This window comes from Mus musculus, chromosome 3, assembly GCF_000001635.26.
Source record: "Mus musculus strain C57BL/6J chromosome 3, GRCm38.p6 C57BL/6J".
Taxonomy (NCBI): Eukaryota; Metazoa; Chordata; class Mammalia; order Rodentia; family Muridae; genus Mus; species Mus musculus.
In genome coordinates, this window is record NC_000069.6 from 64,076,390 (window position 1) to 64,103,272 (window position 26,883).

The window sequence follows — 26,883 nt, forward strand, 5'->3', positions numbered from 1 at the left end:
GGATTTCTTGTTTTTGAATATGAAGTTGAGAATTGTTCTTTCAAGTACCTTAAAAATTGTGTCAGAATTTTAATGGGAATTGCATTCAATCTGTAGATTGCTTTTTATAAAATGTCCATTTCCACTATGTTATTTCTACCAGTTCATGAACATGTGAGATCTTTCCATCTTCTGAAATCTTTTTCAGTTTCTTTCTTCAGGGACTTGAAGTTCTTGTCATATAAGTCTTTTGCTTGCTTGGTTAGAGTCATATCAAGATATTTTATATTTGTGGCAATTGGGAAAAATATTTTCTCCCTAACTTTTTTCTTGGCTTGTTTGTCACTTGCTACTGATTTTCTTGAGTTAATTTTATATCCAGTCACCTGCTGAAGGTATTTATCAGATGTAGGAGTTTTCTGATAGAATTTTTGGGGTCACTTATGTATACCATAATACCACCCATGTAGACCTATTTACTTCAGTATTGTTTTCTGATATAGGTACAGAAAACCATCACAGTCTGACAAACTAAGTTAGAGTGAGTTTGATTCATTTTAGATCATTTTCATGCTGGGAAAGCATAATGGTTGGAGTTCTTGACTAAGTTTGTAGTTTTGTGCTTGGCTACATTGTGATCGCAAACAGGAAGCCAATAGAGGACAGAAAGTAGGTCCTGGATGTAAGACCCTCCCCAAGTTACTGACTTCCTATAGCTAGGCCTTGCTTCCTAAAGGTTCCATGACTTACCCTGTCAGCAGCACCAGTTGGGGAATTAGTCATAAGCTTATAGTGGACATTTCACATTCAAACGGTGTCAAGCACAGTTAGTGAGGTGTTAGTAAGGTGGTTGGTTTTTCAGAGCCTTACTGGGTTCAGGTGTTTTCTTTGCTTGGAAGCAAAGACAAGTCTAGGCAGAATCTGTCACTATTTCTGAAAGAGGCCTGACTGCCTCAGTCCTTCAAGGATCAAAGAAGGCTAGAGAGAGCACAGAAAATAGTCACCGTGTTGACCCAGGAGTCTGGGCTCTGCACATGTGATCAAACACCCCAGGTCATTCACATTGTTCTGAACTAAGGGTTCCTGAAGTAAAAATTGAGTGGAAATTATATTTTGCCTCAAAATACCATAAAAGAAACTCCACCACTGCAAGTAATGGCAACACTGCTATTAAAGTGCCCTTCTGTTGGAGCCTTAGAAAGGTTTACCCACAATCAGAACACTGCTTCACTAAGTCCTCAGTTTCCGAGAAAAACCTGTAATAATGTATGTCCAGGGTCTTACATAGTTTCTTTCTACAGGTCTAAAGTAGATTATGGATTTTGCTGCCTGTATATCAGCATGTATTTGCCATGGGAGCTTCTATCTATTCATTTGTGAAATGAAGAAAACCAAAAAAGTCAACTGAGGTGGTGTTTTGGAAAAGGAGGCATTGAGTACCCATCAGTGTGCATTTCATAAAACGCCTCCCTGGCTTGTCACCTTTGCTTGATCTTTCTTGAATTTTGGGCATTTGAAGAAAGCAATCATTGGTTGAAATAGAGCAGTATTCTGAAATCAACCAGTATTTTGAAGGTTCTCAAACTGAATACCAGATGCTGGTACACAAATCAGAAGCCTTCTCAACCTGAATCTAATTCATTATGTGAGGAAGGTTAGGGAATGCAGAGACCATTTGCAAGTATAAAATTGTAGTTTCAAAATATTAATATAAAAGCTGAGGAGTTGACTCAGCAGTTAAGAGAACTTGATACACTTCCAGAGGACCTGAGTTTGGTTTCCAGAACCCATGTCAGGCTGCTCACAACCATCTGTCTTGTCTTCTCCAGGAGAACCAATGTCTTTGGCTTCTAAGGACACCTGCACTCATGTGTACATAACCACATGCAAACATACACCTACACACAATTAAAAATAAAATTTCAAGAAATATCAAATACTAAGATAACAAAGTATAATAATCATTTTATGGTCTCCAGTGTAGCATTTCCTCAAAGAATTAGATTAATCTTCCAGAATGATACGCCTACACTTTCCAAGAGGTAGCCTTGGCAACTAAAGGATAATTTTTCAGAAATAGCTGCCAAGGTAAGACAAGGGAGAGCAAACATGAGAAAGGACATTCTGAGAAAGTTGTGATGTAAGCCTTACTTAAACTCAGTAGGGATTATTATGCTGTTAGCAGTGAGGACTGCCTATTCATATAGTGTTTCAACAAACAATCTGTTTGGATAAAGTCAAACTTTGAAGCCATTTAGGAAGCATCTTCTGAGAATCTGTCTATTCACTAAATCTGGTCTCCAGCATTGGGAAGTATGAGAAGAGAATATGCATACCATCCACACATCATAAGAGAACACTAGTGAGAACTTTGACAGGAAACTGATCAGGGTCAGGAAATCACGTTTGTGGTCTCTTGTGAAGGCCGAGCCTGCTGTGGTAAAATGAGAATTGCTCCCATAGTTCACCAGTGAACTAGGAATGAGAGACTCTTGGAGATGCCCCTGGGACAGTGGAAGACTATACTTAGCCAACAACTGAGAAATCCTATAGTAGGGATGAAATGTGGCCCAGGTGACTGGTAATAATGATAGTATCATATACAAAATATGCTGAGGATTATAGTTGAGAAAGCATGTATGTAATAGAAAACATATTTCTATTAGTATATTTTTGTGTATTATATATATATATATGTATACATATATATATACACATATACACACATATGCATATATTATACATACAATATGTATATATTATCTTATGGAGGATGTGTGTGGGGTGTGTTTTTTGTGCATGTGTGGGCAGGACCATGTACACATACATGTGTGCCTGTGGTTTAAAAGGCAAAAATTGGCATTGGCTGCTTTCCTTGCCTGTGCCACATTTTATAAATTATGGCAGTCTTGCACCTGAACTAAGAGCCAATTTGTCTAGGGTGAATTGCTGGTTTGTCTTTGGTATGCTGCTTCTGCCTACAGGCTGTCTGACATGCATGCTTTATTTACATTTCTGTGAGTGCTGAGGATAAAAACTCTGGTTCTCCTACTGTCCTAGTCAGGGTTTCTATTCCTGCACAAAATATCATGACCAAAAAGCAAGTTGGGGAGGAAAGGGTTTATTCAGCTTACACTTCCACACTGCTGTTCATCACCAAAGGGAGTTAGGACTGGAACTCAAGCAGGTCAGAAAGCAGGAGCTGATGCAGAAGCCATGGAGGGATGTTCTTTACTGGCTTGCCTCCCCTGGATTGCTCAGTCTGCTCTCTTATTGATCCAAGACTACCAGCCCAGGGATGGCACCACCAACAAGGGGACCTCCCCCCTTGATCACTAATTGATAAAATGCCTTACAGCTGGATCTCGTGGAGACATTTCCCCAACTGAAGCTCCTTTCTCTGCGATAATTCCATCCTGTGTCAAGTTGACACAAAACTAGCCAGTACACCTAATTTCAGAACAATAGCTTTAACCACTGAAGCATCTCCCCAGTCCCACACTCTTGAGTTTGAATAGGAAAGTATATAAAGGGGAAAGTTAAAACCCACACACAGTAACTTAATAATACTACATGAGTACTGACTGGGACTATAAATGAGCATGGTATCATGAAAATGATTGGTCTGTTAAAGTAGAATGACAAGGGGGATGTTATGTTTCTTCTGATTTGTATTTGGCAGTTTTGTCTTAATTTTAAGAAGGAAATACATAGGTAAAAGAGTTACAATTTACTGGTAAATTCTACAACCTTAGAATATAATTCCATTGTGCTAACTTTATGTACACTGTGAGATTTTCTCTTGTATTTTTAAAGGTTAATTAAAAATTAATAGTGAATATGTGTTTTCCTATATGCAAACTATGTGGGTCCTGTGCATATAGATGCCAGCTAAGCCAGAAGAGGGTGTCAGCTCCCTTGGAACTAAAACTGAAAACTGTTGTAAGACACTCAATGTGGGTACTGGGACCTTTACCCAAGTCCTCTGCAAGAGCACTGTGTGTATTCTTAACTACTGACCCATCTCTCCAGCTGCCTATGTATATTTTTGTTCTTAAGAATAAGACCTAAAAGGCTTTGCATTCCATAATGTGACTAAACCATAAATAACTCAAAATTGCCTTATTTTGTACTTTTTGCTTATTCTATGTCTTAGGATGACAATGAAAGCTGTATTCACTTCCAGTGTACATCAATTTTTGGTAGGTTTCTATTGCTTTTGTGAGAAAAAGGTTTTGGTGGCAAGGTGCAAGATAAAAGGGTCTACACTGATATCAAGATCTAATATGTTGGCTGGGCTGTTTTCTGAAAATATTATGAATTTTATACTCCAAGGAAAGGTGTTTGAAATGGGGATGAGAGGGCAACTGGAGAGGACTGAAAGAACAGTAGATTGATCTTCTAAGTGAGGTTTGTCTTAGAGGTGAGTCTAGTAAGAAAGGAAGCACATGGATTAGACGTGTGGCTCAGCACTAGCATGGGGGTGTGGTGAGGTTAGAGATGAGAAGGGAGAGTGGACAAAGGGGAGGGGAGTGGAGGGGGGGAGGAGGAGGAGAGGGAGAGAGAGAGGGAGAGGGAGAGGGAGAGGGAGAGGGAGAGGGAGAGGGAGAGGGAGAGGATGGAGGAGGGAAGGAAGAGAGTGGAGAGATTGGAGGGAAGGAGGAAGGAAGAAAGGAAGTGAGGAAGAATTTTTTAGAAGCGACTAGAGATATAAGCCTGAAACTATAGAGTGTATTCTGAGAGTAGTAGTTGGTCTGTTATTAAAGTATAACAAAAATGGTATGTGTGAAACAGTTCATTAAATATATACGGGCCTTACAGTATTTTTTCTAGGGTATTTTGTTAGTATCCTACTCATCAATGAGGTAATGAGAGAGCTGTCACCTCTTTTGATACTTTATGATGAAGCAGGATACTGTCCCTTACCTTTGAAGACCATGGATTTACATGTAGTGAGACTCAATTCTAAACAAGAAGGATAGTTTCTACAAATTAAAATGAGTTTTAAACTTAGAATCCACATTTTTATTATTTATTGTTTCAAAGCATATGGGGATTTTCTGAAGTTTGTTCTCAAAGGGTTACTCGGCTCCCAGTCCAGATCCACAAATTGCAAGTGATTTCAAGGCCCCTGATTGAGACATGAAAATTATGTAGCAAGTAGTGACAAGCCAAGTCCACTGGGACACACACATTTCCACTCAATCAAGGCGCTTCACTAAAACGTGTGTGATTTCCACACTAGTCAGTTTCTTAAAACTCGCTTTATTAAAATGGCCAGCAGACAGATAAGCTTAGCTTTAGGATTTCTTGCATTTTTGTGGGCTGTATTGGGTGCTCAAAACAAAACAGAGGAAGTACAATGCAGATTGATGGCCAAGTTTAATTTGTCTGGATATGTAGATGCCAAAAATCATTCACTTGTTATTGCAGGACTGTTTCCTATCCACTCCAGAATCATCCCAGTAGATGAAGCTATTTTGGAGCCGGTATCACCCATGTGTGAAGGGTAAGCCATCTTCTTTCTTGTCAATTCAGGTGGTGGGCGAACTGGTGAGCAGGGGCTTGTGTCTCCAGCTGGAGTCTTGATGCTGTACAGAACATTTGCTCCTCACAGAGTGCTCTGTGGTGCAGCAGCAGCTAAGAGGTTGCTAGGCATGTACAGTTAAGGGCTGCTACTCAGACTTGCAGAATCAGAATCTGTTTTTAGAAGACTCCTGTTGCTTCATGAATGTACTGGGGTTTCAGAAGCTGTTCTTCTGAAACCTGTTATGCAGAATAATGTAGCATTGAACTTTATTGTTTAATAGCAGAGACTAAAACTCTTTTTAAGAGAAGCACACTGCAGGGGAGCACTGATTTATCTGAGCAAGACCTACCCTGGCAGGTTGTTGCCCAGTGTTGTGTCTCCACATTGCCACTTCAGAAAATAAGATCCATGCCTGATACTAGAATTTGCCAGTAATCTGTTGTGGGAAATGCAAAGCATGGATAGGACAACTATCTGTACACCACACACACACACACACACACACACACACACACACACACACACAAGAATGCCACAAATTAATGAAAGCAAAGCAAATTATCAATAAGTTTATTGTTATTAGAAAGCAATGTTTTTTCTCTCTGTATTATCTCTTGTATTCATATATATGTATATATAGTCATATTCTTATATTCATACACACACACATACACACACACACACACACACATACACACACACGCCTTTAAATAGTTGTAACTGTAACACAAACACAGTTTTAGCTGGAAATGTGACCTAACACAGCAGGCATATCCCTGAAGCTTCATGGCCATTACTGTTGTCAGTGCACACTGTATATTTAGCAGTTTCTGCTAGCTCACATTTCACCAATCACAACTTTCCTTTGATATGTTTCATGCTCCATATTTGAGATGTCCTTGTGTGAAGGGTGCTAATCATCTGTACATCTTCAGAAAATACAAAGTTTCATGAAGAATTCTGCCCTTAATTCTATGACTGTTTCTCATTCTTACAGTGAAGCAGAGGCAATGGAGGAGGAAGATATATGTAAGGCTTTACTTACAACTAGATTACTGTAGAGCCAAGTATTATTTACCACTGGAGTTTTTACCTCTTTAATTCCAAACAACTGGAAATGAGAACTTAGAGCACATCGAAATGTAACACATTGATAGTTTAGGAAAGGGATTATTTCATTTGTTCTACGCCCTGCATTGGAACTTCTGAAAATTTCTTTCCCAGCAATGTTAGACTGTAAAGGCTACTACATAGATTTCAAAATATCATTTTTCACTTCCTTAGAAATAATGTCTTATTACATTATAGTTGAAGAAGTGGAGAGAAGTAAATATATTCTATTTAAGATAATTCCCTAGTTAGGATTATTTAGAATTTGTTTAATTATTGAAATTAGGATTTGAGTAGCTACATCTTGGTCTTATAATGTTAAAAAATACATTTCTTTAAAATTAGATCTTTATGTGTATTTTTCACCAATATTCATCAACATTTCCTTCTATCTATTCAACCCCAGTGCTTTCAAGACACTTATTATTCTTCCATGTAATTTAACTTCTCCTTCCAAAGGTCTATGTAGTGTTCAGAACCCAGTCTAACTAAGCAATATTAGTTTAATTTTTTAATCATAATCTTTAACTCACTGATTCAGAACCTCAACTGGGGGTTTGAAGAAAGTTTGTTTTGAAACAAATAACTTTAATGCAATACTAATTTTAGCTGTTCATGTGTTAAAAGTACATGAAACAGGAAGACTTTATATTATTTTGAAAATATTTCTCAAATAGAGAAAAATAAGGAAATGGAGTAAAGGAGTATTTTATGTGTCATTTGATAGTCATAAAAAGAGGTTTAGATATTATGAAATATTGTGAGCCTCATAATAAAAATTAATCAATGAAGGAAAATTTATTCCAAATGCTTTTTTTAGTAATTATTTTGTGATGATTTAAAGTAACTTCCCCACTAACCCTTAAAATACTTCATATGTAGCATTAATTATAGAGAGTCTTCTTACTGCCCATTTAACTTACAATTGTTTTCTTACTGCTGGTATAATTCTGATAGGTCTTCCTTAATATGTTACTTGACCTTTTCCCCTTACTGCTTTTAATATTTTTTCTTTGATTTAGTGCATTTGGTGTTTTGATTATTATGTGACAAAAGGAATTTCTTTTCTGGTCCAGTCTATTTGGTGTTCTGTAGGCTTCTTGTATGTTTATGGGCATCTCTTTCTTTAGGTTAGGGAAGTTTTCTTCTATAATTTTGTTGAAGATCTTTACTGGCCCTTTAAGTTGAAAATCTTGACTCTCTTATATACCTATTATCCTTAGGTTTTGTCTTCACATTGTGTCTTGGATTTCCTGGATGTTTTGGGTTAGGAGCTCTTTGCTTTTTGCTTTTCCTTTGACTGTTGTGTCAATGTTTTCTATGGTATCTTCTTCATTAATTTTGAGATTCTCTCTTCTATCTCTTGTATTCTGTTGTGATGCTTGCCTCTATGGCTCCTGATCTCTTTCATATATATATATATCCAGGGTTATTACCTTTGTGATTTCTTTATTGTTTCTATTTCTACTTTTAGATCTTGGATGGTTTTGTTCATTTCCTTTGCCTGTTCAATTGTGTTTTCCTGTAATTCTTTAAGGGATTTTTGTGTTTCCTCTTTAAGAGCTTCTAGTTGTTTACCTGTGTTCTCCTGTATTTGTTTAAGGGAGTTATTTATGTCTTTAAAGTTCTCTATCGCCATCATGAGAACTAATTTTAGATCCAAATCTTGCTTTTCCGGTGTGATGGTTTATCCAGGACTTGCTTATGTGGAAAAAATGGGTTCTGATGATGCCAAGTAACCTTGGTTTCTGTTGATTATATTCTTATGCTTGCCTCCAGCCATCTGATTATCTCTAGTGCTACTTGGCCTCACTATATCTGACTGGAGCCTGTTGTTCCTGGGATCCTGGTTGTGTCAGAACTCCTCAGAGTTCAGCTATTTCTGTGAACCTGTGATTCTAGGATTCTGTGATCCTGTGATCCTGAGATCCTGGGTATGTCATTGCTCCTGGAAGTCAAGCTGCCTCCTAGACCCTGAGATCCTGGTGTGACCAATCTCTTGGGATCCTGTGGTTTTGGACGTGTTAGAGTGCCTGAGAGTGGAGCTTCTTCTGGGTGTTCTGGGACTGGCTGCAGAGTTTGCGCCCAAGGTCTGCTCAGGGCATTGGACCAGACCAGGAGGAACTCGTGCGTCTGGTCGGGCGGAGTTCCTGGGTACCTGGGTCTCACGGGTTCCAGTTACTTCTAGTGTTGGCGCGGATGTTGTGTCCTCCTCACTTCTGGTCCTATGATCCTAGAAGTGTTAGAGTGCCTGGGATTGGATTTTACTCTTGAGTGTTGTGCATCTCGCTGAGGAGTTCGAGCCCAAGGGCTGCTCAGGGCACCGGCTCAGACGGGAAGGACTGCACATAAATTTTTATTATTCTGCCTTCAGTTATCTATGTGTACCATGTACATGCTTGGAGTGTGTGGAGGCCAGAAGATGATATCAGCTCCTCTGAATCTGTAGTTAGGGATAGTTGTGAACATCTATGTGGGAGCTGGGAATAAAACCTGGATCCTCTGCAAAAGCAAATGTTGATCCATCTCCAGTGTCTTGTTGTTGGATATTTAATAAAAAAAAAAAATTACTGAACAGAAGACAAAGTTAAATATCTATACAAGATTTTAAGACATAATGTCATTTTGGGGTACTTGTCTTAGTAAGTTAAAATGTGCTTTAACATTGAAGAGAGAAAAAAGAAAATAGAATTAGTTGACAAATATAGGGGGAATTGAAAAAATTGTGGCATTGAACTTCAATATTGATTTTAATGACATCATGTTTCTATTTGTATGTGAGAATCAATAAATATTTCTTAATATTGAAACTAAAATCTCAGATATGGTTATGCAATTACAGTTTTATTATACATAATTCTTGTAATGCTTTACTGTATTCCTCCTTTACGTGCCTCAGTGCATTTTAGGATTTTAAAAATTACAATTAATATTCAGAAGAACATGGGTCAATATAAGGAGAAGAATCATATAGCCCCAATGACTTCCAGTGAATGGGAAAAACATGTTCAAAGAGGCTGTTGTATATCTGCTGGTGAAGAATATTCTGACTAGAAGAATGTTTTTGTGACAAAGAGATAATTGGCCACTTAAGAAAATCATAGCAGATTATATATCTATATCTATGTCTATGTCTATGTCTATGTCTATGTCTATGTCTATGTCTATGTCTATGTCTATGTCTATGTCTATGTCTATATCTATCTATATCTATATCTCATCTATATGGTAAAAAAATCCAAAAGTTGCTTCCCAAGATTACTAATCAATAGTGAATATGATTCACTTGAATATGTTAAGATTGTATTGTTATTTGTGAAAAATTGATGTGTATAGACAACTAAGATACCTGCTGCTGCTTCTACAAAAAGCTGTAATCCCTCATTTAACTGAAACTCCTTTCCTGAAAAGCCCCACCCCAACTGCAATAGCCAGTGCCTCACAAAAATTTTTCCTTTCCAGGTTTAATTTCCGGGGTTTCCGATGGATGAAAACCATGATCCACACCATTAAGGAGATTAATGAGAGGAAGGACATTTTGCCCAACCATACTCTGGGCTACCAGATCTTTGATTCCTGCTATACCATCTCCAAAGCAATGGAGTCATCTTTGGTGTTTCTTACTGGGCAGGAAGAATTCAAACCCAATTTTAGAAATAGCACTGGATCAACTCTAGCAGCACTGGTTGGATCAGGGGGATCATCTTTGTCAGTTGCTGCTTCACGAATTCTAGGGTTGTATTATATGCCTCAGGTATGTCAGAATATTATGCTGAGTAATTATTTGTAAAGAAATAGAAATGGGACCAGGAGAGATGTCTAAGAGGTTAAGAGTACTTGTTCTTGTAGAGGATTTAGTTTCAATCCCCAGAACTGATCGGGTAGTTCACAACCATCTGAAACTCCAGGTATGGGGATCTGAAAGCCCCCTCCCCCCATTTTTGACTCTTATAGGCTTCCTTATTCATGCAGTGCCATAAACTTATGCAAGCACACACACAAAAATGGTGGCACACACATTTTATCCCACCACTCAGGAAGCAGAGGCACACAGATCTGAGTCAGAGGCTAGTCTGCTCTACCGAGCTAGTTCTCAGACAACTAGGCTTATACAAAGAAACCCTGCCTCAAAAAAATAAACAAAAATATTTAAAGAAATACAGTGTTTAGAAATTGTTGAAAATAAGAAAGACAGAAGAAGTTGATATAAACTATAAGATAGCCTAGTATTGGTGGAGTGGTGTTCTTAGTGACACTGCATAAGCAAGCCTAGTATGGGTGGGGTGATATTCTTAGTGACACTGTATAAGTAAGCCTAGGATGCCTGGGATGGTGTTCTTTGTGACACTGTATACCTAAGATCCAGCCATGAGATCTGGGGCTTACTTAGAAGTGACTTCAGATTACTTGATTCAGAACATCCTTCTTGCACTGAGTTGTGATGCAGTAATTATATACGTCTCACTAGTCCCCGTGCTCCACAGTACTGGATTAACTCTTGGTGGTTGATCAATAGCTGAAACAAGGCATATATTTTGTTTTTTTTTCTCTGTTGATGCTTATTAATCATGGCCTAAGTCATCATACTCACAATCTAAAATGGGTCTGGGAGTTTCACACAATGATATCATTTGGGATACTATCAAAAGTTGAAACAAGTTTACAGGTTATTGAACATGTGTAACCATAGACATACATGTCTGCCATGGCATAAATATGGAGGTTAGAGGACAATTTTACAGTAATTTTTTGCCTTCCCCTTAGTTAAGGCAGGATTTTTCTTTTTTTTAAAAATATACATATTTTTTTATTACGTATTTTCCTCAATTACATTTCCAATGCTATCCAAAAAGTCCCCCATACCCTCCCCCCCACTTCCCTACCCACCCATTCCCATTTTTTGGCCCTGGTGTTCCCCTGTACTGGGGCATATAAAGTTTGCAAGACCAATGGGCCTCTCTTTCCATTGATGGCCGACTAGGCCATCTTTTGATACATATGCAGCTAGAGTCAAGAGCTCCGGGGTACTGGTTAGTTCATAATGTTGTTGCACCTACAGGGTTGCAGATATCTTTAGCTCCTTGGATACTTTCTCTAGCTCCTCCATTGGGGGCCCTGTGATCCATCCAATAGCTGACTGTGAGCATCCTCTTCTGTGTTTGCTAGGCCCCGGCATAGTCTCACAAGAGACAGCTATATCAGGGTCCTTTCAGCAAACGCTTGCTAGTGTATGCAATGGTGTCATTGTTTGGAGGCTACTGCTGCTGTCTTGTATACTAAGTGTCCTGTGAGCTTCTGGCCAATTCCCTGGTCTCTGCCTCCTATCTTGCTACTGAAGTACTAAGACATATGCCACTGCATTTTTAAACTTTTGCTTAGATTTTGGGGATTAAACTTAGGTCATCAGGTTTGCATAGCAAGCACTTTAGCCATGGATCTATTACCTTAGCCCTGTCTTTTTTTTTTTTTTTTTTAAGTTCTTTCCTATAGTTAGCTTTTATGCTGTTGCTGGTTGTATGATTCTAAAGAAAAGTATAGATATTAGACAAAGGATTAAGAATCAAACAAAAGAAAGAGAACATAGGAGTAAATTGACTTCATGAAGGAATGGACAGCTCTGGAGCTGTGGAATTGTAATAGAGAAGACCTTGCTGTTGCATTAGTAATAGCAAAGTGAATGAGTTATGTGGAGACTTAAGATACAGAAATGCAATAAAAATGGTCACCCATATAGGGTGGGTCACCTAAGTTCCATTATCAAGTCCCTAAACATGAGAAATGCATGTGGGGAGTAATGAGAAAATTACCAAAAGACTTGCTCTTGTGCATACTTTTGGGCCTATATGATGAGAGTGTTGAGGAATCTTGATGTAGAAAATTGCTTAAACCTGAGGTTTGAAGTACTTTTGTTAATCTAAAGTTTAGCATCTACTCATGCAGAAGTCCCGCCAGAAGGAAATAACGAAAGAAAAAAATTAAAAAAGGAAAGAAAAGAACCAAACTAATTGAGATGGGAAAGGAGTGAGATAGTTTAAGAAAGAGAAACTAATGCTATTAAATGGATGGGGAGTAGACTCATTTCATCGTTGTGCATGAGAGACTGAAGGTGAAGGAGAGTCTGAATGTTGTGACTCAGGGAGTCACCATATTTCCAGGAAGGATAAAGGGAAGAGCAAATGATCTCTCTGTCAGTGTCATCCATGAAAAATAGTCCATGGAATTTCATCAATTGTTGGCTGCCCTAACCCTCTTGGGGTTGACAGCACAGACCAAAGAACTTCCATCAGCAATTTCCACTCACTGAGTAAGAGTAGAAAGTTATTTTTCAGGGAAAAATGTGAGGAAACAGAACTATTTGGCTCCATCCAATTCAAAATATTTAGAAAGCTTTTATTTAAGATTTGACTCTACCTTTCTAATTGCTAAAAATATTTTTAATTTTAGGTGGGCTATACTTCTTCCTGCTCAATTCTTAGTGACAAATTCCAGTTTCCATCTTATCTTCGTGTACTACCCAGTGATAACCTCCAGTCTGAGGCCATAGTGAATCTCATCAAACACTTCGGTTGGGTCTGGGTAGGTGCTATTGCAGCTGATGATGATTATGGGAAATATGGAGTAAAAACTTTTAAGGAAAAAATGGAGAGTGCCAACCTCTGTGTTGCTTTCTCTGAAACCATTCCCAAAGTCTACTCCAATGAGAAAATGCAGAAGGCTGTTAAGGCAGTAAAGACTTCCACTGCCAAAGTCATTGTGCTTTATACTTCTGACATTGACCTCAGCCTGTTTGTGCTGGAAATGATTCATCATAACATAACTGACAGGACATGGATAGCCACCGAAGCCTGGATTACCTCTGCTCTCATTGCAAAGCCTGAGTATTTCCCCTATTTTGGTGGAACTATTGGATTTGCAACACCAAGAAGTGTTATACCAGGACTAAAAGAATTTCTTTATGATGTACACCCTAACAAGGATCCAAATGATGTCTTGACCATTGAATTCTGGCAAACTGCTTTTAACTGTACCTGGCCCAACAGCAGTGTTCCTTATAACGTGGATCACAGAGTGAATATGACTGGGAAAGAAGACAGACTGTATGACATGTCTGATCAGCTCTGCACTGGAGAGGAGAAGCTGGAAGATCTGAAAAACACCTATCTGGATACATCACAGCTAAGAATTACAAACAATGTCAAACAAGCTGTATATGCTATAGCTCATGGCCTGGATCATCTCAGCAGATGTCAAGAAGGGCAGGGACCATTTGGTTCAAATCAGCAATGTGCATATATACCTACCTTTGATTTCTGGCAGGTAAGTTATTTTACTTCATTATATAGCATCCCATTTATACATATTCATACAAATAGCCGTCACAGCTATTTAAGTATTTGATAGCCACGACTTTCTTGCATGACCATTTAAAAGAAATTGTTTGCCTGTTTGGCCTGAATGTGTGTTTTAAGTCCTCATTTATTAACAGAAATTTTAGTTTTGTTGTAAATAGAATCTATTATCCCTCACAAAAATAATTCCTCTACTAGATAAGCTGATTTTTAAAACCATAAATAAAAGCTAAATACAAACATTCTAGAGCTAAATAATTGGCAGAGTGTCTCCAATTTCTTCTAGTTTGCCTGTTCCTATCCACACAATGGGACTTCACTTTGTAGTCTTTCATGATTACTTGGGTTCAAAATTCAATGCTCATATTTTAAATAGCAAGAAGGAAAAAGGCAAGAAGACCATTTCTGGAAATCATACACAATTCTTGCATTTACATAGCCACATTTTAGTCATGTGGTCTTATCTAGCTTGAAGGGGACTAGAAGAGGGAATCTTTATGCAGTGTGAGAATGGTAGAATGGTGCATCTTCCAGGGGTGCAGATTCTGTGACAGTCCTTGGGAGACTTACTTCTGTGCCTCCTGTTCTTGGTCTCATGTTAAGCAATTCATGTTGGCTTAGAGTAGGCTGGGTGGTTAATCCAACAGAAGCCACAGTGACTGGGACCTCTGAATTTCCCTTTGACTTTGATTTCAGTTGATTACTTCCTGCTTTAAATCTCACTATTCAGTACTCTGTGGTATTTCTCTCTCTCTCTCTCTCTCTCTCTCTCTCTCTCTCTCTCTCTCTCTCTCTCTCTCTCTCTTTTTCTTGAACTTGATAGTTTTGATCAGGATTGGTGAGCTATTTTTATAGTGTTTTCTATTTGGCTTTACCTACTTTTTATGATTTGGTCGAGTTGGTGCATTTTTGGCACAAATAACAGAAACGTACTACTTTTTTTTGGTATTTTTTTAATTAGGTATTTATTTCAGTTACATTTCCAATGCTATCCTAAAAGTCCCCCACACGCTCTGCCACCTACTCCCCCACCCTTCCACTCCCACTTCTTGGCCTTGGCGTTCCCCTGTACTGAGGCATATAAAGTTTGCACGACCAATGGGCCTCTCTTTCCACTGATGGCCGACTAGGCCATCTTCTGATATATATGCAGCTAGAGTCACGAGCTCCGGGGGGGGGGGGGTGTGTGTACTGGTTAGTTCATATTGTTGTTCCACCTATAGGATTGCAGATCCCTTTAGCTCCTTGGATACTTTCTCTAGCTCCTCCATTTGGGGCCCTGTGATCCATTCAATACCTGATTGTGAGCATACACTTCTGTGTTTGTTAGGCCCCGTCATAGTCTCACAAGAGACAGCTATATCTGGGTCCTTTCAGCAAAATCTTGCTAGTGTATGCAATGGTGTCAGCGTTTGGAAGCTGATTATGGGATGGATCCCTGGGTATGGCAGTCTCTAGATGGTCCATCCTTTTGCCTCAGCTCCAAACTTTGTCTCTGTAACTCCTTCCATGGGTGTTTTGTTCCTAATTCTAAGAAGAGGCAAAGTTTCCACACTTTGGTCGTCGTTCTTCTTGAGTTTCATGTGTTTTGTAAATTGTATCTTGTATCTTGGGTATTCTAAGTTTCTGTGCTATTATCCACTTATCAGTGAATACATATCATGTGAGTTCATTTGTGATTGGGTTACCTCACTCAAGATGATGCCCTTCAGGTCCATCCATTTGCCTAGGAATTTCATAAATTCATTCTTTTTAATAGCTGAGTAGTACTCCATTGTGTAAATGTACCACAATTTTTGTATTTATTCCTCTGTTGAGTGTCATCTGGGTTCTTTCCAACTTCTGGCTATTATAAATAAGGGTGCTATGAACATAGTGGAGCATGTGTCCTTCTTACTGGTTGGAACATCTTCTGGATATATGCCCAGGAGAGGTATTGCGGAATCCTCAGGTAGTATTATGTCCAATCAGAAACGTAATACTTAACAGAGCAAAACAAACTAATAAAAAATACTCCCATGTCGATCATCAGCTACTTTAATTCAAGCCCTTTCTATGAGGTTGTACAGCCTTACTGATCTCTGGTGAGTTAGTGACTGCACTAGGAACATTGGTTGGAATATTCAAGAATAGCATATGGTGCTGAGGAAGATCAATGATATGCCCTGGTGTAATAGGTCACCTTCCCACTAAAGAAATCATGATGCTGCCTTGCTAAATTTGGTCAGGTGCAGCAAGGGTTATCTCCTCAGAGAATTCTTGTTACTATCCATTGGTTATCCTATAAGTGTGCCACCAGTCTTGTGGACTGTGGTGCCTTGGACCCTGGTTCTCCTGTACACCCTTTCCCCTGAAACAGTATGGAACTTAAGGATACAGAGACTCAGTATTTTTTTGTCAGCATTTGTTAGTCAGATTCCTACTAATTTTTTTTTTGGGGGGGGGTTTGAGACAGGGTTTCTGTGTGTAGCCCTGACTGCCCTGGAACTCTCTCTACAGATCGGGCTGGTCTTGAGCTCAGGATCTGCCTGCCTCTGCCTCTGCCTCTGCCTCTTGAGTGCTGGGATTAACATCATGTGCCACCTCCACAGGGCTCCTACTAACAGTTTAAAAGCCCAGCGCAGGTGGCCACTTTCTGGGAAATCAAGAATTTTCAGTTTCCTATGTCAGTTAGTCATTGCTTCACTTGTGTCCTTTCTCTTTTTAACTTCAGTTTTAAAAATTTTACTAAAGTAGAATTACATAATTTTACTCCTTCCCTTTCCCTCCTCTAGCCCCTCACAGATACCCTCCCTCCATGTCCCCCAACTCACAAATTGATAGTTGCTTTATAAATCATTTATACACACTTATATGTGTATGAAGAAATATCCAGCAGCATCCAAGCAGGTATGGTGCAGGAGGAGCTGAGAGTTCCACATTTTCATCTAAAGATTGATAGCAGAATACTGACTTCTGGGCCACTAGGGTGAGGGTCTTAAGATAACACCCACAGTGAGACACCTACCCCAACAAGGCCACACCTCCTATCAGTGCCAATCCCTGGGTCAAGAATATTGTGTGTGTGTGTGTGTGTGGTTTTAGGACTGAGCAATCTGTACTGGATAACTAATATGGGCGCTCATCCCTGGGAAAGGCTAGTTCTCTCTCTACCATCAGTTGTTAGTTGCTTATAGTCTTTGCCCAGGGATGGAACACAGTGAAAATTTCCCTACTTCCAAATTAGCATGTCTATTGTTATTTCCATTTTGTATACTCCCTTGTGTCTTTTCAACTGTCTTCACTGTACTGACCTAGACAATATTCAGTTTGAGTGATAGTAGCTGTTTGTCTACCACTCCATTAGACTGAGTTTTGAAAAGGAAATAGGTTTTTTAATCTTTGTATCCCTAAAACCTTGTATGCAGGAAAAGGTGAGGTATGTATGTATGTGGGAATATTGATGAGTTGTACCAGTACTTATATTAAGTGGAACAAATGGGGCACCACAATGCTTTAATATATACCAGATTTATTTCAACAAAACTATTTATTTTGAATATATCATAAAGAAAATTAAAAATTTCTGAGTCATCCTACTTAAAAAATTAAACTAAAATTTATTCATTTATTTAACTTAGTATATCAAAATACCTTTTAATGTGTTACAATAACTATAATGTAAAATATATTGTGAAAATGCTAATACGTTCATTTACAGTATTTTTTGTTTGTTTGTTTGCTTGTTTGTTTTTTAGTTTGTCCTGGAACTTGCTCTGTAGACTAGGCTGCCCTGCTACTCAAAGACTCACCTGCCTTTGTCTCATAGGTGCTGGGATTAAAGGTGTGAGCCATCACCACCCAGTGATAGTTTACACTCTTAACTAAGCATTTTGATTTTGATAACTTATCATCTAGTCTAGGCATGGTGGTACATGCCTTCAATCCCAGCACTTCAGAGGCAGAAGCAGGTGGATCTCAACCAGTTCAAGGCCAGTCTGGTCTACAAAGTGAGATCCAGGACAGCCAGAGCTATATAATAGAGAGAACCTTCAGAAATTCTACAGCCTTCTGAGTTAACATACATACTATGCTAGTTAGCATACAGAATAATGGGCAACAGGATGACATTTCATTTCTATGGATTATACTTTATTCATCCCTCGACTTTGTGTTCTCTACTCTGCTATTCCTTTCTTCCCCATTTGATCTGTTTCTGATTTTTGTATCAGAAATTCCATTATCATTTTCCCTTTCCCTTAGTGTTACCTGCTCTACTCTCATATTTCTCGAAATTCACCTGTCTGTCTGTCTGTCTGTCTGTCTGTCTGTCAGTGATACACACAAATCTAGCTGTCACATATGATAGAAAATGTGGTATTTTTTTTTTTTTTTACTTTGGCTTATTTCACTTAACAATTTCTAAGCCATTTTTTTTTTTTACAAAAGCCTTGATTTCAGTGTTCCTTATAGGAAAATTATGCATAAAATTACTTTCAAAAGATTTTATTTTAATTTCTATGTGTGTGTGTGTGTTTGTGTGAATATGTGTGTATGTATATGTGGATGTCTGAGTCTCTGCTGAAATTAGAGTTACAGGTGATTGTAAACCACATAATGTGGGTGCTGTGAACCAAATTCCAACCGCCTAGAAGAGCAGGAAGTGCTTGTATCCACAGAGCACTCAAATCTCCCTGCCCCCTAAATTTCATTTTCAATATTTTCTACGACTCCTTTATTTATTCATCTAGTGTCAGACATTTAGGCTGGTTCAGCAAAAATGGATGTGAGCACCTCTTTGATATTTTGACTTAATCTGCTTTGAGTGGTTGGTATAGGTGTGTCTAGAGCAGTTCTATTTGCACTTATTTGAGGAACTGTCACACTTATTTCTAGTGACTGCAGCAGTTTACATTGCTCCCTAAAGTATATACAGGCTAATGTTTATTACCATTTATTTCCTTGATGACAGCCATTCCTACTGCAGTGAAATAGACTCTCACTACCTTGTAACTCTTTCATTTTCCCAAAGGCAAAGGATTATGAACATTTAAAAGATATTTATTGAATATTAGTATATTTTTAAAAATTATCAAAACTATTATATAATTATTATTTGTGTATATGTGTGTGAGTGTATGCATTCATATGTGTGCATGTACACACACAGGCATACATGCTGTGGTGTGCATATGGAGATAGGAGGACACTCTGTGGAATCAGTTTTCCTTTTCCTTTTGTGGGTTCTGAGGGTTGAACTCAGGTTATAGGGTTTGAGTGACAAGTGCCTTTATCACTCAGCTGTCTCCTGGCCTACTGTGGCTTTTTTGAGAAAAGCTGTTTAGTTCATTGTTCTATTTTAAGGATGGATGCTTATTTAGTGTTTAATTTTATAGCTACTTTGCACACATTTTCTATAAATTCACTGTCTTACACCTCTTTGTACCACTTTACATGCTACTGTAGTCCATTCCAGAAAGCCCTTCCCTTTCCTATATTGGGAAGTGCTTTTCCTCCAATGCATATACAGTTTCACATCTTCCACTGAGGACACTGACTCATTTTGAGGTTGTTTTCATGCATGGCCTCAGTTTGGTCTTCTGTATGTGGATATCAAATTCATTAGCACTATTTATTAAACACTCTGTCTCTTCCCCAACATACATTTTAAGAGTTTTGAATAGAATTATGTGACTGTAACTGTGAGCTTTAATTTTGCATCCTGTGTTCAATTCCATGAATGTTCTGTGCTAGTGCTGTTCTAGTTTCCTGCTGTGGTTTGATATGTAATCTCAGACATCAGTTTTTGCATTTATCTTTTTCATGAGGATTATATTTGGCATCTTTTATGTTAATAAATTTTGAGGTTTTTTTTCTAGCTCTATGAATAATTCCTCTGGAATTTTAAGGGGATTGCATTGAATTTATGGATTATTTTCAGTAATATAGCTATTTTCACAATGATGATTCTGTCATTCATGAACATAGAAGGTCTTTCAGTATTCCAATGTCTTCACTGGATTTTTGTTTTTGTTTTTTGAGACAGGGTTTTAATGTGCAGCTCTGCCTGGTATGGAACTTGCTATGTAGACATGCCTGGCCTTAATCTCACAGAGATCTAAGAACTGGGATGAAAGGTGTGCTACCATGCCTGGCTTTGGTGCCATTAAGTGTTGATTGTAGGGGTATTTCATGTCCTTGGCTAGGTTTTTTCAAAGGCATTTTTCTTAAAGTTAATATAAATAAGATTTTCCATTTAATCTTTCTTCTCTTCTCCTCTCTTCTCTTCTCTTCTCTTCTCTTCTCTTCTCTTCTCTTCTCTTCTCTTCTCTTCTCTTCTCTTCTTTTCTCTTCTTCTCTTTTCCTTCCTTCCTTCCTTCCTTCCTTCCTTCCTTCCTTCCTCCTTCCTTCCTTCCCTCCCTCCCTCCCTCCCTCCCTCCCTCCCTCCTTCTTTCTTTCTTCCTTTCTTTCTTTTCTTCATTCTTTCTTTTTTGTTTGTTTGTTTCGAGATTGAGTTTCTCAGTGTATTCCTCGCTGTCCTGAATGAGGCTGGAATTTAGAGATTGACTTGCTTCTGCCCCCCGAGTGCTGAGTGCATTGTCACTACACAGCAAATTTCTTTTTTCCTGTTACTTTAGATGATTGTTTGACTTGCATTTTATTTCACTTAAGTCAAATAGATATAGTTACTGTTTAATTATATATAATATGGTTCACTTGACCTTCTTATGCATGTCCAATCATATTCACCTGATTATCTTCTCTTGTCCTTTTTCCTAACTTTCTACTTTGATGTCTTCTCTCTGTCCCTCTCCCTCCCTCCCTTCCTCTCTCTCTCTCTCCCCCTCCCTTCCCTCCCTCCCTCCCTCCCTCCCTCCCTCTCTCCCTCCCCCCCCTTTCTGTGTGTGTGTGTTCAAGTGAAATTCATTAGGGTTGTTTATAGGATAAGTGAGAATTTGTTCACAGAAGCATGTATACATTACCAGTGTCTGAACTACTGAGTAGTAAGTCTCTTTCCCCTAGCAACCATCAACTGTATATAAATTCCCAGGAGGAATTGGGGTTACATGATCCTCTCTCCCTTCAATGACAGGGAGGGGTTGGTTTAGCTTTGTGCACATAATCACAGATGCTGTGAGTTGAGGAAGGAAATAGCTATTTTGAGCCTGAAAGTCAACATTCCACACCCCTCCCCACAAACCCCTCTAAGGTCTTTTTTGGCGTGTGTATATTGTGAGTTGTATGTCTCTTCTGGTTTTATTTCATAATTCTTTCATTGACTGGACTATCGATAAAGATTCACTTCTCAGTACAACTCAATGAGGAGAATAAAAATGTTGTAATAGCAGTAAAATAAACTTAGGAAAGTTCTAGAAATGTGATGGCACTGATTTTAGCCCAGTGGTCTATCATCATTGTCTATAAAACTAAAAACAGAAAAGCTACTAAAGAAATGGTATAAGGTCAAAGTAATATTTCAGGCAGGTGTGACAAATGTAAATTGGTAAGATAAAGGAAGTGGGCAGAGAAAGAGGAAAATAGAGGAGGAATAAAGTTAGATGAAAGAAAGGAAAGGAGTGAAGAAAGATGTAAGAGGGAAAGTGAAACAGGAAGAGTGTTGAGAAAAAAATCAAACAAATGCAAAAAGGAAATAATAAGACATCCCAGTAATAATAATAATAAAAAACCCAACAGGAATTAAATGTAAGAATGGGCATAAAATATTAAAATTAGAGCATTTAAAAAGCAGTAAATTAAAGTGAAAATATTAAATGTAGAGAGGGTGTGGCAAAAGCAGAAAAAATGAGAAAAGTCAACAAGCAGCCAACCAACTGAGCAAAAAACAAGTGCACACAAAAGGACACCAGTGAAACAGACAGAAAACAAGCCCAGTAATGAAAAAGCATACAGATAAATTTAACACACTATTAAGTGGAATAACAAATAGGAACCCAGAAAACATAAATAATACAATAAAGTAACAAAAAGTGATGCATGTGTAGTAAATAGGAAAGAATAAAATCAAGAGATAGAATAGAGACAGGGAGAGACAGAAGGAGTGATGTGAGGGGAGGGAAAGAGGGACAGAGAGAGAGAGAGAGAGAGAGAGAGAGAGAGAGAGAGGAGGAGAGGAGAGGAGAGGGGGAAGGGGGGAGGAGGGAGGAGGAGAGTTAACATGTGTTACTTTTAGAGACTTCCAGCCTTGTGCATAGGCAAAAGTTTCTCTTGTATCTGTAGACTGTTTTTCTTTCCTATGTTTTATGTTTTTGTGGTCAATATTGTACAAGTGTACATAAAAACTGTGTGTACCTCACTAGCATTTCTTCTGTGTGTATGTACCAGTGTCTCTGCTGTCTGCACTTAGCTATACACTCCATGGACTGGGAAGGTGCTCTTCTGTCTCTCTCCCCAGTCCCCCAGGAGACATCCTAGATTGTGTTCTCTGGGGTGGCTAATGCTTTAACTGAGATGTTGCCTCTGTGCATATCAAATTTGAGAAGCACCCACAGTCCTGAGGTTGATACAGGTGAAGGGTTGGAGTTCCTACCTTCAAGCACTCCTGAATAACCTTTCTGGAAGGATGCAGTTATGGATATCATACATACCTGTGAAACTTCAGTCCTACAGCTGCAGGGTGCAAGGTGGTTACTGCAGAAGTTTGATAAACCCACTGGCCTCAGCCTGAGAGTTATCAAGCTCCATGGTTAGTCCCAGCTGGCAAAAATCTGCTCTTCACCTAGGTTGGGGCTAACTCTGATAGCACTTGTTAGCAATGCTGTGTCTCCTGCTTTCTAATCTTGTCAGCATCAGCTACCTTGCTCTCCACAACTGACTCTGTCGTTCCCCTCACTCGGGACCTGTGATAGGCCAAGTTAAAGCTTCCTGATATGCAGTTGTTCCCTAAACTTAGGCCCCCATGGTAGTTCTGTTTTGAACAATAGGTTCCCTCTGGAGATGGTACTCAGTACTAGCCTCTGAGACAGAGTGACAGAGTGGGCTTCCACTCCACCACTGACCTGTTTGCTAGAGGAATGAGCTTTTTTACTTTGCCCACATTTTTTAAAATTGATTCTTTACGAATTTTACATCTTGTTCTCCAGTGGTGTTGTAGAAACCAAAGGGCTTGCACCAGACCAATGACTCATTACAATGAACATTTCCAAGTATAGCTGTTTGGACCAAAGAGTATATGTACTGAATGACACATTATAACACACCACAGCTTCCTCCATGAGGAATGAGCTTTTGAAGGCTATAGCTTGTTTCTCAGGGTAGGGCTCCAGGCCTCTTTACCCATCTCCCTTTGGAGGTGGCTTCTTCTCATGCAAGGTGACTTTGTAGTCGAAGCTGCATTTGATTTACCCCCCCCCCTTTTTTTTTTTTGCCTTGCTTATCTCTTTGGGAGGATTTTTCCCTGTCCAATCTATTTAAATATTAGTGCAGCAGGATGCCTGTGGTTGGACAGGGAAATGGGAGGCAGTACAAAAAGTTGGAGAAGCAGAGAGGACAGGAGAGAGGTAGAAGCCAAGATGGAGGTGGACAGACAGTAAGAAGATCCTGATCCCATGTGGTTTTAAATAGCCACAGGTAGTTATGAATATCATGTAGGGGTAGAATAATTGGGATAACTTGTCTGACCTAGATGGGCAGCTTGTATCATTATCAGTTGGCTCTGCAATTATTGTGTGGGTGTCTTGTGAATTCAGAATTTATTGATATATAAATCTGACTTGTTAATTATAAGCTTCTAGAGTTTTGCTTCTAAAAGTTTCCTGGGTGTTGTGATGGCTGGCCGCAGGGTGGACTGTCTTGTGTGGGGCCCGTGTGGCAGCAAAGGGAATGCAGGAGGTCCGGCCCTGCAGGCAGAGAGTAGCTTGATGGAGCACGTGAACTTGTTGTTTAGTTTGTTTAACACCTTCTACATATGGTTTCCTTTCCTCTCTGGATTTCTGAGCTCTTGCTTTTCTTTTGTTTTTGGTCTGAAGTCTACTTTTTCCCTGTAGCATGCAATTTCTACTACCCTGCCTTAAGCTCTGGGCAGACCCATGCTACCAGCCACCGCCCAGGAGCAGGGGATGAAACACATACACACACACACACACACACACACAGAGAGAGAGAGAGAGAGAGAGAGAGAGAGAGAGAACTTATTTTCAATACGCCTTTTAACTCAATGGCCAGGCACTTCTAAGCCTCCTGTGGCTAACCTGCCCTTACCTTCATTCTCAGCTCAACACCTCTATGCCCTCAGTTTAGTTGCTCAGTTACCTTCAGTCCTAGCTCAGTATCTCTAAATCTGCCTTCAACTTATTTGCCCGGTTTTTCTTTCTCTTTGCTCAGCACACTAAATTTGCCCTTAGTTCAGTTTTCTTTTTAATCTCCCGTGTGCTACCTCAGACCCAGTGGGGCAAGCGGCCAATGGTCACTCCACCAGAGATCTCACATGGTTGTTAGCTCTCTTTCTCTCCAAAGCATGGCAATTTTTTCTTTCCTTGCATCTCCTAGTCTGCCTGCCAGAACCTAGAAGTCCCACCTCTTCTGCCCAGCCATCGACAGCTAGAATCTTTATTGATCGCTCTATCAAGAACCAATTGGGTTTCACATGCAGATTCCAGGTCAAAGCATCAGCATTGCACCCTACATTTCCCCTATTTTGACTTTGCCTAGCCTACATGACAACAGCTTCTACGGCCTTGCAAGAAACTTCTGAGTGAAATCTTTAGAATGCATTTACATTTAAAGTGCATCACCATATTGCCAACCATGCTTGAAGTTTCATTTACACATGTGGATAGAGATTGTCATAGTACATTAAAAAAAAAAGAGAGAGACTAAGAACAAGTCTTGTAATTTCATGAATTAAATATGTGTTTGAAATGCTTTTCTATATAAAATTATTTTTAAGACCATTGAATTTTTTCAAAATGTTTTCTTCTATTGTTTTTTACTTTGTGTTGCTTTCTAGCTAATGTACTATATGAAAGAAATTAAATTTAAATCACATGAGGATAAATGGGTAATTCTGGATGATAATGGAGATTTGAAAAATGGACACTATGATGTCCTAAACTGGCACTTAGATGATGAGGGAGAAATTTCCTTTGTGACAGTTGGGAGATTTAACTTTAGATCTACAAACTTTGAGCTTGTTATTCCAACGAATTCTACAATATTTTGGAACACTGAGTCATCAAGGGTGAGTTGATTTGATATGTTATTTTCTTTATATTTATAGAAGTTTATATATTTTTAAAGATACCAATTAAATGTGAATTCAGTTTTCCTGTCTCAAACTTATTTAAAATTTAACATGATTCATATTTTTAACTTTTGGAATATTTTCTTGGATTTTGTTATTAACCATTACTTTCAGTATGTTACCTTCTCAAGTACTCTGACCATAGTCATTTTTGACCTCCTTTATTTTATTTCATTTTTCTATTTATGTAGTGGTGAGGAGTGTGCACGGGGATGTATGATATGAGCTTAACCGATTCAACTCATGTGAGATCCCATCTTTGGGAGAGGGAAGTGGCTACCAGGTCCACCACTTATGAAAATACTATTTGTAATTGCTGGCAAAAAGATTTTCTTCAATTGAATATTACTGGACATATCAACCACACTTCGGGGAAACTCCCATGCCCAGAAATAGTTGACTAATATGAAGTGAATTCCAGTGTGTGTGTGTGTGTGTGTGTGTGTGTGTGTGTGTTCAGGCAGTTATTTTGGTTTGGGATTTATTTTGTCTTTTTTAAATAAAATAAAATAATTTATTTTGTCTTTTTATTACATTTTGTTTGCTTGTTTTACTTTTAGCTTTTTTCATGTTTTGTTTTTTTCCTTTCTTATGAAAGGGAGAGAAGAAAGAAGATGAGGATACATGGGTAGGGAGAAGGGAAAGATTTAGGAAGAGATGAGAGAGGGAGAAAAAGACCATTGAAATATACTATATGAAACATTTAAATAAAAAGAAGTACTTTCTGATTTCTAGAATAGGATATAAATCAATTTGTGAATATCACCTTTATTCAGTATTTCAAAGTATACATCTTTGTATACATCTATATGCTATGAAAGGAGGGTTGTGTTTGACATGAAAATGTATAAAATGACTTAGCAAGAAAATATTTCTGGAATATTACTCTTGTGCAGTTCTGTTATGTTTTTTTTTAAATTTTCTCCCTGGAACTGACCTAATTCTTTGTTTTTTTTAACCATTCATGAAACATCTTTATATTTCATATTATGTTGGGTTGATTACGTGAGAGGAAATATATTTCAGATTTTCAGGAAGATGTTTAGAGCATTAAATTATTTTAAACAGGAACAGACTAAGCATCTGCAGTATCTCATATGGTATTAGTTTACTCTTGATCATCAAGATGACAAAGAACTGTCACTACACTTAGTTCAGCAATTCCAGAGTCAGTCAAAAGATTGTCCTTTAGCCAAAGTACTTTCTAGGCTGTCCATATTGTCATGCTTTGTTTGCTATCTTTGCTTAGACTCCTGGGCTGATATCTTTCATTAATAGGACATATGTCTGCATGGAAATACAAACCAGCACTTTCAACATTTCACAAGTGGGAATGTTTTGAGGCTTTTAAAATATCTACTAATTTTATCTTTGCTAGCGTCCAGATTCATTTTGCACACAAGTGTGTCCTCCAGGGACCCGGAAGGGGATTCGTCAGGGGCAACCCATATGCTGCTTTGATTGCATCCCATGTGCTGATGGATATGTGTCAGAGAAACCAGGTAGAGATGTCCATTTTTGCATTGGTAGTAGTACAGTTAAATTAACCAAGGGATGCCAAGAGAAGTTCCTATAAATCTTTATAAGAAGAGTATAACAAAAGTTCATGAAACATAAAATTTTCCTGTGTGCAGTATGACCAAAAAATATGAGTTTTCACTTCTGATATAAGACCA

The 26,883-nt window shown here is 38.5% G+C and overlaps 1 protein-coding gene across 8 annotated transcripts in view; it reads left to right on the forward strand.

The window, feature by feature from the left end:
* The first annotated feature begins 1,782 nt into the window (after nucleotides 1–1,782).
* The window catches only part of Vmn2r1 (vomeronasal 2, receptor 1), a 142,676-nt gene continuing 117,575 nt past the window's right edge, over nucleotides 1,783–26,883 (forward strand). For 5 of the 8 annotated variants that reach the window (XR_001783720.1, XR_375555.2, XR_001783721.2 and 2 more), the window contains exons 1-3: nucleotides 4,602–5,488; nucleotides 10,082–10,373; nucleotides 13,064–13,936. Coding sequence is in view for 5 of the 8 variants with exons in the window: in XM_006501760.1 (XP_006501823.1) it covers nucleotides 5,253–5,488; nucleotides 10,082–10,373; nucleotides 13,064–13,936 (1,401 nt within the window). In the remaining 3 variants the exon portion in view is untranslated. Of the gene's footprint in view, nucleotides 4,182–4,601; nucleotides 5,489–10,081; nucleotides 10,374–13,063; nucleotides 13,937–24,913; nucleotides 25,145–26,585; nucleotides 26,710–26,883 lie in introns of those variants that run through there. The other 3 variants (XM_006501757.3, NM_019918.2, XM_006501758.1) reach the window with 3 other exon arrangements.